Consider the following 16,245-nt stretch of genomic DNA (forward strand, 5'->3'; position numbering starts at 1 on the left):
TAGATGCATTTTCACTTCAATGTAACTAACTTTGTGAAATAAAATACAATGCCTACCAGAATTTTTAATACAAGTTAATAAGTAGCCTGAGTTGGGGACGAAGTGGGGAGAAGGATGCGATTATAGTGGCAATAAAAACTTTTGCTTCTCTTTTGTCTCTCTGCTGGGAATCTACTCCCTCTGCTTCTCCATGCCAAGTTTCTTCAACCTAGTTCCTTTTTTGTGTGAACAAGTCAGCATACTTGGAAACTTGTTCTACAAACAAAAGAGGGGCATAACATTTAATGGGAATAGACCCTTGGAATTTGCATCCCTTGTTCAAGTCATTGCCCTAAAACAAGTGGCATTTGCAATAAAATCATAAAAGAACTCAGTTTTAACTATATCCTCTAAACATGCAGCATATGAGAGGGATTAAGGGATAAGAGGGAGAAAAGGAAATATAGGGAATAGGGAGTTGGAGAAGGGGGACAAAACCACACACCCATATGTCTCAAGCAGGACCAGCTCCAGGCACCAGCGGAGGAAGCACATGCCTGGGGTGGCACATGCTAAGGGATGGCATTCCAGCCATTCTTGGGGCAGCACACTCCGGGCTTTTTTTTTTTTTTTTTTTCTTCGGCAGTTCGGGCGGCAGTTCAAGCGGCTTTTTTTTTTTGCTTGGAGCGGCAAAAATGGTAGAGCCAGTCCTGGTCTCAAGCAAAGTCCATCAGAGGGAAAAGAGTAGACTCAGGAAGTCCATCAGGGATCTCATCATACAGTGCCCCATCAGAATGCTACACACACACACTTTACATAATGTTAAAAATTATCCCCTTCTTAGAGTTTGGCTTTATTACTAAAAGTAACAAACTATTACAAACTCCAACCCTATCCTTCTCTTTATACTTGGCTGCCTGAGGGTTCCTACATTAGGATTCCTCTGTCACAGACCCTACCTTCTGCTCTACAGCCCTAGTTCAGGGAAGCAATTAAGCACATGCTTAATTTTAGGCGTGTGCTTAAATTGCATGTACTTAACTACCATTTACTTCAGTGAAAATTAAGCATGTACTTACAGTTAAGCATGTGCTTAAATGCTTTACTGAATAGTGACAGACTCCTTAATCAGGGCCTATAACAAGGTGAGGCTTCATGCTTCAGTGAGTTGGCAGGACAGAACATCAACATTTGCTGACATGGTGAATGAACCTGCTCCCCACAATTATAGTCAGCATTCTTTTGTCCTTTCAATATTGTGTACGTAGTACTGTCAGTTTTTTCAGAAACTTGACTCTAAAACTTACAACCAAGCTTAACCAATAAACAAAACAAAAAATAAACCAAGCTATAGTGAAAAAGCTAAATCAGGATCAAACAGCACCCACTTTTAAACTAATCAAATATTGTGAGAGGTGGAGTTTCAAAGTCCTGGTGAAACCTATAACTTTAGGTTTGAACCACGGAAACTAAAAAGATTTTTCTATTTTCCAAAAATAATTACTAAGAAAACCCAGAAATTTATAGCATAAAGTTGCCAAAGTAGCAGAGTATAAGATCAGATAGACATGTGGATGTTAAGAACAACAAGGAAGCTACAGCATAATTAAAACCACATCTATAGCTGTTCTTTACCAATATTTATTTGAAATTTCAGTGGAAGTGCTATTTTGGTCATCACTGCATCAATGTTATAAATATTTTTGGCCAAGTAGCATTAGTTTAAAACATGGAGCATGAAGTTAATTAGGAGTTTTTTCCTGTGTAAAAACTAAAGGATCTATTTTAAAATGTAATAGTAAATGTGTATTATAATACTTGATTACATTTGGGGGGGGGTGTAAGTAATACTAAGGGTAAAACAGTAAGCAGTATAAAGTAATGACATAATACATTCAGCCACTGGTAAATCTTTAAGTAGTATAACATTTTTAATCCGCATTCATAAATTTGATTGAATTGCTTATACTTCATTTGAAGAGCAAGTGGAGGACAAAAGACACAGGAAGCAGAGCTGGAATGGAGACAGAGAAGGCAAATATTTATAATCTAGCAAAGATGATTTTTGTGAAGATTTGGGAAAAAGACTCCAATTGACTTCAATGAGCTCTTACGCTTCAATCCTGCAAGCACAGTAGTCCCATTGCAAGCAGTGAGACTAGTCGTGCAAATAAACTTAACCATGTGTGTAAGTATTTTCTAGAAAGTGGTGTGTGACAGGATGTATAAACCCAGCACTAGAACTGAGGTTAAGGGGTTAAGGAGCAACTCTGGGCCCAAATTACACCCTCCAGCTGCACCTGCAGACCATGCTCTAGCTGCAGGCAGCGCTTAAGAGGGAACCAGACAAGGCAGAGAAAGAGATTGACGCTGATCACTCCTGAGGAAGGGCAATGCAGAAACCTTCTCCTGGAGAGGACAAGCCTGCCAAGCCCAGGGGGGCGAAGGTTCAGTTGGTACCTTTTCTCTCACTACTTTGCAACAGACTGCAAGATTTTGACAATAGAGTGGGTGGTAGGAAGTGGCCCAGGCAGGCAGCCTTAAGGCACCCCTGGGTACAGGATATTTGGTAACCCTTACAAGGCCCTGCACCAGAGCCTAGTGGAATGGGAAGGCCTGTGATCCACTACTAATTCTCTTTGTCCATTAAGAAGGGTTGACAACCTTCACTTTCTAGACTTCCCCCTGCTAAACCTAATGCTCCTCTGCAACATATTTAAAGATACAAGTACTGTAGAGTACACCACACATTATCAATTATCTCTCTGACTTCCTACTGTCTTATAATGTGATCCGGGAGGGAGAGGGGGGGTCCCCTCAATGAGAAGTGGCAGAGGGCATACCATAACTCACATCAGACCTGACACACACATTGCACCAACACACGTTGTCGTAATCTATATCTAAAAGGTGTCATATCCGTTATACTATGAAACTGATAACACACTTGTCATTAATACTATTGCATGATGTACATACAGATGCTCTACAAAAGATTATAGTTGTGTGCTGGAAATTAAAAGGTATTTTGCAAGCAGGCAGCCCAGCCTGTTCTAGACAAAGGAATGTTGTTTCACCTGTTTTCCTGTGTCTCCAATGTAAACAAACCAGGTAATACCTCAGAGGACAATGAAAAGTACATCTAAATGTAAGGTAAATGAAGCCACCAAGATAAACAAACATTGAGGGAGGAAGACCACGTAACACTCACAGCAGGGGATGGAGCCTGCACACCAACAAGAAGCCTTCCTGGCTCTTGAAACAGAGACAATAGACTGGGAAATATACGCAGAAAAAGAAAGCCATTTTGGCATCCTTCACCTAGGAGACAAAGGTGGGGAGCACCCTTTGAACTCATAAAAAATGGACCCTTTTGCCCCGAAAATGAAGAGTAGCTGGAACTGCTTATACATGAGAAACCTGCTTAGACAAGGCCTGTAACTTGCTGAAGTTGTTTTAGTCACTAGAAAGTGCGTTTTGTGTGGTTTTACTGATAAACATATGTATCTTCCGTTCTTACTTATTATTACTTAAATATTTGTTCTTTGTTAATAAACTTAGGCTTATTTTATTACAAAATCTTTTCAGTGCTCTGGTATTAAACTGAAGGGTGAATTCCGCAGCTGAGCTAACAGGCTGATGAGTGCTCCATCTCTTTGGAGACAGAGAACATAATGTCTGTGAGCATCCAGTGAGAGGCCTGGGCACTGTAGAAAGACATATCTGGGGAACGTGGGAATTGGGGCTCACTGACTGTTACCTGCAAGGCCAGGTTGGGAATGGCAGAGGCCTGAGGAGTTTGCTGGCAAGACAGACATGCTCATGTGTTAGGATGCTGACACACATCTTAGCAGCAGCAAAGCTCACTTTTGCTGAAGAAGAGCGGTAACACTGTTCTCGGTGACCTGAACAAGACATCACATATGGACTTTGGATAGATAGATAAAAAGCTAATGTCACTCTATTTTGTACTAGCTCAGTTTGGTATTAAAAACAGAAGATACTGACAAACATTAGTTATAATGAATTAGCTAGTGCTGCAGTCCCAATCTCCCTCAAGTATTCCTTTTCAAAAGTATGCCTGTTTTGGGAACTGAAAGAATAGAGCACAAGGAATTAACTACAGCTTCCTGAAAACCTTCTTGTCATCCAAAATGCTTTTGTTTTGTGAACGGTAAAATATATTGGTTCCGAACATTTACTTCCAGGAGCTTGGTAGTTTGCTAAGATCAGTTCTGTAACATTGCTAGTGAATGATTGCTCCCAAATCACTGTTCAATAATTTATTTGTTTCACCTTTAAAACAGTTTATCTTAGTATCTTAACTTTTAGCACTCTCATGAGAAACCACATTCATTAAGGATTATTTTATTCCTTACAGTCAGATAAAGTTTTAAATGAATGGTTGAAGTTTGTTGCCATGCTGTAAATACTAGAGGGAGCATTTAAACATACCAGCTTTGAACTTTCACAATCTCAAACAAAAATCCTGTTCCCCTGCTTCTGACTTAATTTTGCAAATGTTAAACCTACCTTTTCTCAATAGCCAACACAAATGCCAGCCAGGTGAGCTTTAGAAATGGGTAGCTCAAAACGTTGGAGGACCACTAAGTGTCATATTTTCTCAAAACAAAGATGTGGACAGATTTTAGTATTTTAAGCTTGATAGAGGGGAAGATTTTCCTAAAGCAATGGTTCTTAACCAAAATACAAATATTTAATGTTACTCCATCAGGAAATAATTTTGGAGAAAAAATAAATATGGAAAAATATAAAAAAGTGTTCTTATAGATCACAGAGTGAAAAAGTACCTTTTTACAACATCTTCACCATTCCAACATGCTAGCCCATCAGCAGCTGCTAACTCATTGATACACATCTGATCAGCCAGGCCTCCATAGAATGTCTTGTACAGCCGTAGACTTTTCATAAATTCTCTACCAAAACAAACAAACACAGGTAAAATAATTAGCAATCAATTAATAATAACGAGCAATCAAACTGCTACACATTGTAACAAGAAATAAAAGAATGTGTCACTTTTTGTCACCCCGTCTACTGGCTCTCATTTATTAATCTATTCGTTAATATACTTTCTAGATTTATTAGATGCCTTGAAAGAAAGATTACTCAGTCAGTGAAAGTCAAACCAAATCACAGACTGCTGCTCTGGGAGGCAACACTACATGTGTAGCAATAAGCTAATATTTCCAAAAATGGATGTCTAAAGGTAGGCTCCTAACTCCAATACTTACCACTTACACAAGTGGCCCGATTTTCAGAAGTGCTGAATATCCAGTAGCTCTATACTGACTTTAAACTATTATACAAAGACTATCTATTGATTATGGTTTATGGGACAGATGAAGTTTTGGGAAAGACAGGTTTAGGGTGGAGATGGTAGTTTTTTTGGCTGTTTAAATTACTGTTTGGATAATTTATTTCAATTTTTGTGGCATGTTCTGCTGTTGGAGTATTATTTTATGTATTTATTTTAAATAATTGTCAAGATGCCTAAAACTGGGGACACTGAAATAAAAAAATAAATAAATATCTATTAAGTTACTGGACGTACTGGACTATGATATTCATTTTTATAAACTATTTGCTAGTGTAATGAAAATCTCTCAATGGAAGACCCATACCTGCTGTGAAAATATAAATATGTATTTATTATGATTCAACATTTCACAATATGTAGGATTATCTATGACCTACAGATATGTAGAAAGTCATCAATGCAATACTCACTGCCCTGCAAACCAACAAGCATCACTCTGTTAACTTCTACACAGTGGTTGGAGACAGACAAAATTATGCTACAAATGTATGTTTGAACAAGATGATGCTTAAAAAGAGTATGAAGAATAAGTTCTATTAAATGCTATCCATTTGAAATTAAAACAAATGAAAGTTTATATATAATCAGTCATTTAAAAAAATCAATATTTTTATCTAGAGACACAAGGTGGATGAGGTAATATCTTTTATTGAACCAAGTTCTGCTGGTGAAAGAGACAAACTTTCAAGCTACACAGAGCTCTTCTTCAGGTCTGGGAAAGCTACTCAGAGTGTCACAAAGTGGAACAGATTGTTTAGCATAAGTAGTTAACACATATTCTAAGAGACCATTCAAGGTGAAGTGGCCTGCTAACACCTCTGCAGTCATAGGACAAAAAAGGGGGTTAGTGGGTTCAGATTGGTTGTAGTAAGCCATAAATCCAGTATCATTATTAAAAGTCTGGTAATTTTAAGTGTGCGATCAATGTTGGGGCACAGCCAAGGACAGTCAGTACGCCAAGCAGTTCAGCTTATGACTGGTGTGTTGCTGGGCAAATATGCGCTGAGGTTAGGTAAAGGTAGGGAAAACTGTAGGGAAGGGTCAGTCAGGCATACTCAGTCCAAAAACATCTGAGGGTCACCATAGATTTAGCAGATATGATTGGTCTGTAAGTATGGACCAATCAGAGGTGGTCTGAAGGTGATTGGAGGATGGATATGCTAATGATCGGATTGAAAAATAAGCCAATCAGAACTGGCCAAAAACTGTATATAAGGCAGAGAGCAGGCAGGCAAAAGTTAGCCAAGATAGGAACAGGAAAAGACGACACAGAAGAGATCAGAAAAAACCTAAACGAGCAAAGAAATCAGAAGCAGCAGCAGAGGCAACCACAGAGTGACAGCAATAGCCATGGGATGCTGGGGCAGAACAGAAAAAGATCCTTAAGACATAGCAGATGGAAGACGACTTTGGATAGTAAGCATGCCTGTCATAGTATAGTATATAGAACAGAAACATGGTTAACGAATGTGTATGCTTCGGATAATAAAGATGAGTGTCAGTGGTGGGTATGTTCATGTTACTTACTATGTATAAAGCTTAGAGTTTATTAAGATTGCTGTCTGTGTCCTACATATGACTGATCAACATGTGCAGAACATAATCACTTGAGCCTTTCCAACTGTATGACATTACAGTCTTGGGTACATAACTTGTACACCTGAGCTAAGGGATTTATGATTATGTTTTAATTCATGTTTAGATTAACTGTACTAGGGAAGATTAGTTACACTAAATAAAGAAAACATTTCATTTTGGAAAATAACTGCCTGGGTGTCAATCTTTTGAGTGGAGGGCTGTATCCATTTTCTCCCAAGGGAGAACATATCTAGTCTGTTCTGAAGGATTTCCTGAAAGGCATAGAGAAGTCTCTGGTAAACCTTGGCAATTTCACGAGGGTGGGCCCCCTTCTTTCACCTTGCAGAAAGAGACAATATAGGTTAACATTTGGGGAATCCAGAAGTAAGCAACAGAAGGGCTACTCTGGGACCCCGGGTCTGTTCTTGGGGTAACAAGCCCAATAGTAAAAACAACAAAGAGCCCTTGTGGCACCTTAGACACTAACAATTTATTTGGGCATAAGCTTTTGTGGGCTAAAACCCACTTCATCAGATGCATGAAGTGAAAAATACAATGAGCAGAATATATATTATAGCACATGAAAAGATGGGAGTTGCCTTACCAAGGGGAGGGGTGTCAGTGCTAACGAGCCAATTCAATTAAGGTGGAAGTGGCCTATTATCAACATTTGACAAGAAGGGGTGAATACCAAGTGAGGGAAAATTACTTTTGTAGTGCTGATGAGGCCAATGGAGTCAAGGTGGCCTATTTCCAAAGTTGACAAGAAGGTGTAAGTATCAGCAGAGGGAAAATTACTTTTTTGTAGTGACCCATCCACTCCCAGTCTTTATTCAAGCCTAATTTGATGGTGTCCCTTTTGCAAATTGATTCCAGTTCTGCAGTTTCTCTATGGAGTCTGTTTTTGAAGTTTTTTGTTGAAGAATTGCCACTTTTAAGTCTGCTATTGAGTGTCCAGGGCCCCCCAACCTGAAGCAAATACTCACCAGCAACTACATAGCACACAACAAAAACGCTTACCCAGGAACCAATCTCTGCAACAAACCCCGTTGCCAACTCTGTCCACATATCTATCCAAGTGACACCATCATAGGACCTAATCACACCAGCCAGCAATGCCCCTCTGCCATGTACATTGGCCAAACCAGACAGTCTCTACACAAAAGAATAAATGGACACAAATCAGACATCAAGAATTGTAACTTTCAAAAACCAGTCGGAGAACACTTAAATCTCTCTGGAAACTCAATAAACAGAAAAATATCCCCCCTGAGCACAGGAAGTTTCAGCGCTGTAAAGTGCCAATGTAGACAGTGCATCACCGCTGGTAGCTACACTCGTTGTTTTGAACTCGGCTGCCCTGGAGATAGGCGCCCCTCCCCTTTCAAAGCTCCATTTCTGACAGTCCTTGTATGCTGTGCTGTTCTGCTCCGGGACACAAAGCAAACCATTAATGTGGAATGCTCGTGCTGTTGAAGACAGAGGAAGGTGTGTGTGTGTTTGTGTGGAAAGAGACAGACAGATTGCTGTGCAGAGAGCTGGGGAGGGAGACAGACTGATGTCAGGGTTTCCCCCTCAGCCTACCTCAGGACTGGTTGCTTCCTGCCACTGCCTGAACTTACAAGACAGCATGCTGACACATTCTCTGTCCCCCAAAACACACCATCTCTCCCCATACACAGACACACTCCCTGTCATACACTCTGCCCCACCCCACCTCCCACACTTCAGTTGAAAAGCAGCTGGCAATGGAACAATGGGATTGAGAAACCTGTATCATGTGACGCTGTGCCTTCCTCATGAGGCATTGCAAACCCTTCCCAAAGCACCCTGCGGCCAGTTGCACAGTGGGATAGCTACAACAATGCGCTGCTCTCTTTGCCGTTGCAAGAGCTGCTAATGTAGATGCGCTCCACAGTCACAAGGAGCACAGTGTGGACACGCAACAGCAGTTTAATTCCATTGCTTTAATAAAAGTGGTATAACTTGTGTGCAGAAACTTGTGTGCAGAAAAGTGTAGACATACCCTTAGACTCTCGAGGGAGTCACCCTGCCTTTCCTTTGGTCAGTTTGGAACTGCAATGAGTTAATGCTTACCTGATTCTGCAGGTGGGGTGGCAAAGCCAAGAGGGAAGAAAGGACATGATAAAAGGGAGAGACATTTGCCATGCTCTCTCTCTGTCTTCCACCTACATCTTCAAAGCGACCAAAGCACTGATCAAAGGGGAGAGCCTAGCTGAAGAGCACCCAGTCAGCCTGTTGTGAGAAGCACCTACATTTGTAAGGGCATTGAAAGTGTTAAGATCAGCTTAGAATGTGTTTTGCTTTTATTTCATTTGACCAAATCTGACTTGTTATGCTTTGACTTATAATCACTTAAAATCTAACTTTGTAGTTAATAAATCTGTTTGTTTATTCTACCTGAAGCAGTGTGTTTGGTTTGAAGCATGTCAGAGGCTCTCCTTGGGATAACAAGCCTGATACATATCAATTTCTTTGTTAAATTGACAAACTCATATAAGCTTGCAGCATCCAGTGGGCATTACTGGACACTGCAAGACGGAGGTTCCTAGGGTTGTGTCTGGAACTGGAGATATTGGCTACTGTCATTTGGTTGCAAGTAGCTGGGACCAGTTTACGTGCCAGAGGCTGTGCGTAAACAGCCCAGGAGTGGGGGTTCTCACAGCAAAGCAGGGTAAGGCTAGCTCCCAGAGTCTAGGATTGGGATGACCTAGCATATCATTGGTCCAGATAACACCAGAGGGGAACATCACTGTATGCATGCCAGTGTTGAGAATATTTAAGAACAGAGCACATGCTTGTGAGAACTGATTGGAAGCAGTTAGGACTATATGGCTCTTCTTTGTCTTATGTAACTGTTTAGTTCTAATAAAACCTTACTCCTTAGACTCCAGACACTATCTCCTTCTTATCAACCCACAAGACAACACAGCCAGTAGTAGGGGTTCTCTATCTACTTACTGCTACTTTTACAGACTGTAAGCTCTTTAGAGCAGGAGCTGTGGGGTTTTGTGTGTGTTTGTGTAAAACCACGCACAATGGGGCTCCTCCTATGATACTCTGATATCCTGACTGTGGCCTTTAGGTGCTACTGCAATACTACTGCTACTCTTTGCAGGATGAAGAGGAGTAATAATTCTGCAGCAGTCATAATTAAGGGTCAAATCCTGAAGTCTCTACTTTATTGTAACTTAGGCCTGGTCTACACTACGAGTTTAGGTCGAATTTAGCAGCGTTAAATCGAATTAAGCCTGGACATGTTCACACGGCTAAGTCCCTTTTTCTGACTTAAAGGGCCCTTTACACTGGTTTCTTTACTCCATCTCCGACGAGGGGATTAGCGATAAAATCAGCCTTAGCGGGTCGGAATTGGGGTAGTGTGGACGGAATTGGACGTTATTGGCCTCTGGGAGCTATCCCACAGTGCTTCATTGTGACCGCTCTGGACAGCACTCTCAACTCAGATGCACGGACCAGGTAGACAGGAAAAGCCCCGCGAACGTTTGAATTTAATTTCCTGTTTGCCCAACGTGGAGAGCACAGCTGACCACGCAGAGCTCAGCAGCACAGGTAACCATGATGGAGTCCCAGGATCGCAAAAGAGCTCCAGCACGGACAGAATGGGAGGTATGGGATCTGCTCGCCATATAGGGAGATGAATCACTGCTAGCTGAAATCCGTAGCAGTAAACGAAATGGCAAAATATAGAAAAGGTCTCAAAGGCCATGAAGGACAGAGGCTATAACAGGGACGCACAGCAGTGCCGCATGAAAATTAAGGAGCTAAGGCAAGCCTACCACAAAGCCAGAGAGGCAAACGGAGGGTCCGGGGCAGAGCCGCAAACATGCCACTTCTACGTGGAGCTGCATGCCATGCTAGGGGGTGCAGCCACCACTACCCCAACCTTGTGCTTTGACTCCTTCAATGGAGAAACACACAGGGAAGAGGTTCAGGGTACGAGGAAGATGAGGATGAAGATAATGTAGATAGCTCACAGCAGCAAGGAAGCGGAGAAACCGGTTTCCCCAACAGCCAGGATATGTTTATCACCTTGGACCTGGAACCAGTAACCCCGAACTCACCCAAGGTGTGCTCCCAGACCCTGAGGGCACACAGGGGACCTCTGGTGAGTGTACCTTTGTAAATATTACACATGGTTTAAAAGCAAGCGTGTTTAATGATTAATGATTAATTTGCCCTGGCAATCGCGGCCAGTACAGCTACTGTTAACGTGTATGGGGATGGAGCGGAAATCCTCCAGGGACATCTCCAGAAAGCTCTTCTTCATGTACTCCCAAAGCCTGTGCAAAAGGTTTCTGGGAAGGGCTGCCTTATCCCGTCCGCCATGGTAGGACACTTTACCACGCCAGGCCAGTAGAAAGTAGTATGGAATCATTGCATAACAAAGCATGACAGCGTATGGTCCCGGTGTTTGCTGGCATGCAGACAACATCCATTCCTTATCGCTCTTTGTTATCCTCAGGAGAGTGATATCATTCACGGTCACCTGGTTGAAATGGGGTGATTTTATTAAGGGGACATTCAGAGGTGCCCATTCCCGCTCTCCTGAACAGAAATGTTCCCCGCTGTTAGCCACGCGGTGGGGGGCGGGGTGAAGTGATCACCCCGAGAATTGGTTGTGGGGGGAGGGGGGTTAGTTGGGTTTGTGCTGAATGTTAACACGGAAACCCAAGCCCCTCCTTTTACATTGCAAACCCTTTTAAATGGCCAAACCAATGGGTGCTTGGTATAGGAAATGAGGGCACTGCTGTTTGAAACCATTCCCACATGTTAAGAAGGTTAAAAAAGCCAAAAGACTGTGGCTTACCATGGCTGCCTGCAAGCCGAAATCTGTTGCCTGGCACTGCGTGAGTGATCTCTCACACCAAACCGGCAGGCCCTCAATATAAGAGGAAAAATGCGACCTTGTAACTAAAGCACATGAGCTGTGTAATGTGAACAGCAAAATTTAACGTGAAAGAGTGTAACCATTGTTCTGTAAAATGTGTCTTTTTTAACCACTTCTCCCTTCTCCTCCACCAGCTGCAAATCTTTCTCCTTCACAGAGGCTAGTGAAGATTAGAAGGAGAAAACGGCGGACTTGGGATGATATGTTCTCGGAGCTCTAGATGTCCTCCCATGCTGACAGAGCACAGCAGAATGTGTGGAAGCAGTCAATGTCAGACTACAGAAAAGCACAATATGAATGAGAGGAGAGGTGGCAGGCTGAATGCAGGATGAACAGAGCAAGTGGCAGGCTGAAGATGATAGGTGGCGTCAGCTTGCAGACAGAAGGCAAGAGTCAATGCTCCAGCTGCTGGAGCATCAAAATGATATGCTCCAGCATATGGTTGAGTTGCAGGAAAGGCATCAGGAGCAGAGACCGCCGCTACAGCCCCTGTGTAACCAACAGCCCTCCTCCCCAAGTTCCACAGCCTCCTCACCCAGACGTCCAAGAACACGGTGGAGGGGCCTCCGGCCACCCAGTCACTCCACCCCAGATGATTGCCCGAGCATCAGAAGGCTCGCCTTCAATAAGAGTTAAAGTTTTAAACTGCATTGTATCCTTTTCCTTCCCTCCTCCCCCACCAATCCCGGGCTACCTTGGCAATTATCCCCCTAGTTGTGTGATGAATTAATAAAGAATGCATGAATGTGAAGTAACAATGACTTTATTGCCTCTGCAAGCGGTGCTTGAGATGGGGAAGGGAGGGTGGGGTGGTTGGTTTACGGGGAAGTAGAGTGAACCCGGTGGGCGGGGGGGGAAGGTTCATCAAGGAGAAACAAACAGAAGTTTCACACCATAGCCTGGCCAGTCACAAAACTCGTTTTCAAAGCTTCTCTGATGCGCACTGCACCCTGCAGTGCTCTTCTAACCGCCCTGGTGTCTGCTGCACGTAATCAGCGGCCAGGCAATTTGCCTCAACCTCCCACCCCGCCGTAAATGTCTCCCCCTTACTCTCACAGATATTGTGGAGCGCACAGCAAGCAGCAATAACAATGGGGATATTCTTTTTGCTGAGGTCTGAGCAAGTCAGCAAGCTGTGCCAGCGCTCTTTTAAACGTCCAAATGCACATTCCACCACCATTCGGCACCTGCTCAGCCTGTAGTTGAACAGGTCCTGACTACTGTCCAGGCTGCCTGTGTACGGCTTCATGAGCCATGGCATTAAGGGGTAGGCTGGGTCCCCAAGGATAACGATAGGCATTTCAACATCCCCAACGGTTACTTTCTGGTCCGGGAAGAAAGTCCCTTCCTCCAGCTTTCGAAACAGACCAGAGTGCCTGAATACGCGAGCATCATGTACCTTTCCTGGCCATCCCACATTGATGTTGGTGAAACGTCCCTTGTGATCCACCAGGGCTTGCAGCAACATTGAAAAGTACCCCTTGAGGTTTATGTACTCAGTGGCTTGGTGCTCCGGTGACAAGATAGGGATATGGGTTCAGTCTATCGCCCCACCATAGTTTGGGAATCCCATTGCAGCAAAGCCATCCACTATTGCCTGCACGTTTCCCAGAGTCACTACCCTTGATATCACCAGGTCTTTGGTTGCCCTGGCAACTTGGATCACAGCAGCCCCCACAGTAGATTTGCCCACTCCAAATTGGTTCCCGACTGACTGGTAGCTGTCTGGCGTTGCAAGCTTCCACAGGGCTATCGCCACTCGCTTCTCAACTGTGAGGGCTGCTCTCATTGTGGTATTCTAGCGCTTCAGGGCAGGGGAAAGCAAGTCACAAAGTTCCATGAAAGTGCCCTTACGCATGCGAAAGTTTCACAGCCACTGGGAATTGTCCCACACCTGCAACACGATGCGGTCCCACCAGTCTGTGCTTGTTTCCCGGGCCCAGAATTGGCGTTCCATGGCATGAACCTGCCCCAGTAACACCATGATTTGCACATTGCTGGGGCCTGTGCCTTGTGAGAGGTCTATGTCTATGTCAATTTCCTCATCACTCTCGTCGCCGCGCTGCAATCGCCTCCTCAGCTGGTCCTGGTTTTGCTTTGGCATGTCCTGGCTCTGCATATACTCCAGGACAATCCGTGTGGTGTTCATAGTGCTCATAATTGCCGCGGTGATCTGAGCGGGTTCCATGATCCCAGTGCTATGGCGTCTGGTCTGAAAAAAGGCGCGAAACTAGTATCTGACGGACAGAGGGAGGGAGGGAGGGGCGAGTGACGACATGGCGTACAGGTACAGGGAATTAAAATCAACAAAGGTGGCTGTGCATCAGGGAGAAACACAAACAACTGTTACACAGAATGGCCCCCCCAAAGATTGAACTCAAAACCCTGGGTTTAGCAGGCCGTTGATTTCACGAGTGGGGGGGGAAGCAAATGAATACAGAACAAATCTATTTTTTACATCTTAAGCTGGCAGATGACTGTGCAGCATGACTGATAGCCCTTGACATCTTCTGGGTGCTTTGCAGAAAATACTGGGCGCTTGGCAGAAAATAGCATACTACGACTGTTAGCCATCATCGTCATTGGAAAGGCAGTACGACGATGACGGATACCAGTCGTAATATACCATCTTCTACCAAAAGGCAAGGGGCTGCTGCTGTGTAGCAATGCAGTACCACGTCTGCCGGCACCCAGATGACATATGGTGATGGTGAGCTGAGCTGAGCTGAGCGGGCTCCATGCTTGGCATGGTATGTTGTCTGCACAGGTAACCCAGGTAAAAAGGCGCGAATCGATTGTCTGCCGTTGCTCTGACAGAGGGGGAGGGGCCTGACGACATGTACTCAGAACCCCCCGCGACACTGTTTTGCATCATTCAGGCATTGGGATCTCAACCCAGAATTCCAATGGGCGGCGGAGACTGCGGGAACTGTGGGATAGCTACCCATAGTGCAATGCTCCGGAAGTTGACGCTAGCCTCGGTACTGTGGACGCAGTCCGCCGACTTAATGCACCTAGAGCATTTTATGTGGGGACACACACAATCGGCTGTATACAACCGATTTCTATAAAACCGGCTTCTATAAATTCGACCTAATTCCGTAGTGTAGACATACCCTTAGTGTTACATAGGCATAAGCCACATACTCATAAATAGGACTTTAGCCTGAGTAAGGACTTCCGGATTTAGCCTTAGATGCTCAGTAATTGCATTTAGTGCGGTAGAAAGGAGAGTATATGAGAACAAACCCATTCACTCTCCTATTTCTGATCAATTCAGCACTAGCCTCATCATACAAATAGGCTACTGATAAAAGGGACAATCACTTTTTTGACACATTTGATAATCCACATTGCTATGCCAATTAACTACATTATGCAGGCTCTCTCTCTCTCTCTCTCTCTCACACACACATACGCACACACCGCTGATGTTTTAGCAGCACTGTCAATTCTTCTAAATGCTTTAAACAACAGTAAATGTCCCTTCTCATTCATCCATTATTTCAGTAAATAAAAATCTAGGTCTTCTAAAATGACTATATTTTTAAAATGTAGTAGAACATGTAGTACCATTGAAATGTAAAGTTGCATTCTTTTCAATCTCTTATTCTCTACTAATGCATTTCATTGTATTGAATACAATCTATTCTGTTGTAAAATTAATGGCTTACTTTCTTCTTTCTTTCTGGCTGTAAAACTAATGTCTTACTTTCTTCTGTTGGCCAGTGTTTCTTCATTGTCTCTTGCAGGCATCTTCATCCCTTGATTATCTTTGTTCTGATCAGAATAACCTGGGGACAATGTCGTCTTTCTCACAGGATGACCACATATCTTGTTTACCTAAAGATAAAGAAAGGCATATGGGGGGAAATAAATAAATAATGCCACCAGTTTAGAATGGTACAATATCCTACCTCTTAGTTTAACTTTGATTTTAACTCTGATTTTATTAAGAATGAAGGACAGAACCCATGGCCATATTAGGAAGGTTGGCCAGAGTTGCGATGAGTATGGGACTGGTCAAATCTACTATCCGTATTTCATGTACCCAATTCAGCAAACAAGGTTGTTAGCTGCTTCCACTATAAATACAAATGGTGAGACACAAAGAAGGAATGAGATACCAGAGTGTCCTCAGGAAGGCAAGACTCACCAATATGTATTTAATTAACTGCAGTTTTCCAGAGAGACCTTCATATCTGGGAGTTTCAGTGTTATACAGATAGTTAAAGTAATTAAGGAACCTGCTGAATGCTGGAGACAGCAACTTAATTTTATTTTTCCATTATGTACATCAAGTAAAATTTTTGAATGTGTAAAAACTTTGTGATTCCTTTATGATTGGATCAATGTAGCATGTTCAGTGCAGCTACTATATCACATTCTGAACAGTTACCATAATGGAGACTTGCAT

The 16,245-nt window shown here is 43.2% G+C and overlaps 1 protein-coding gene across 1 annotated transcript in view; it reads right to left on the reverse strand.

Moving 5' to 3' along the window:
* Positions 1-16,245, reverse strand: part of GPC5 (glypican 5) — a 1,030,278-nt gene that overhangs the window by 786,723 nt on the left and 227,310 nt on the right. The window contains exons 4-5 of the mRNA XM_034758271.1: positions 15,541-15,671; positions 4,791-4,916 (exon numbers count right to left, since the gene is read on the reverse strand). Coding sequence (XP_034614162.1) covers positions 4,791-4,916; positions 15,541-15,671 — 257 coding nt within the window. The remainder of the gene's footprint in view (positions 1-4,790; positions 4,917-15,540; positions 15,672-16,245) is intronic.

This window comes from Trachemys scripta, chromosome 1, assembly GCF_013100865.1.
Source record: "Trachemys scripta elegans isolate TJP31775 chromosome 1, CAS_Tse_1.0, whole genome shotgun sequence".
NCBI classification, from domain to species: domain Eukaryota; kingdom Metazoa; phylum Chordata; order Testudines; family Emydidae; genus Trachemys; species Trachemys scripta.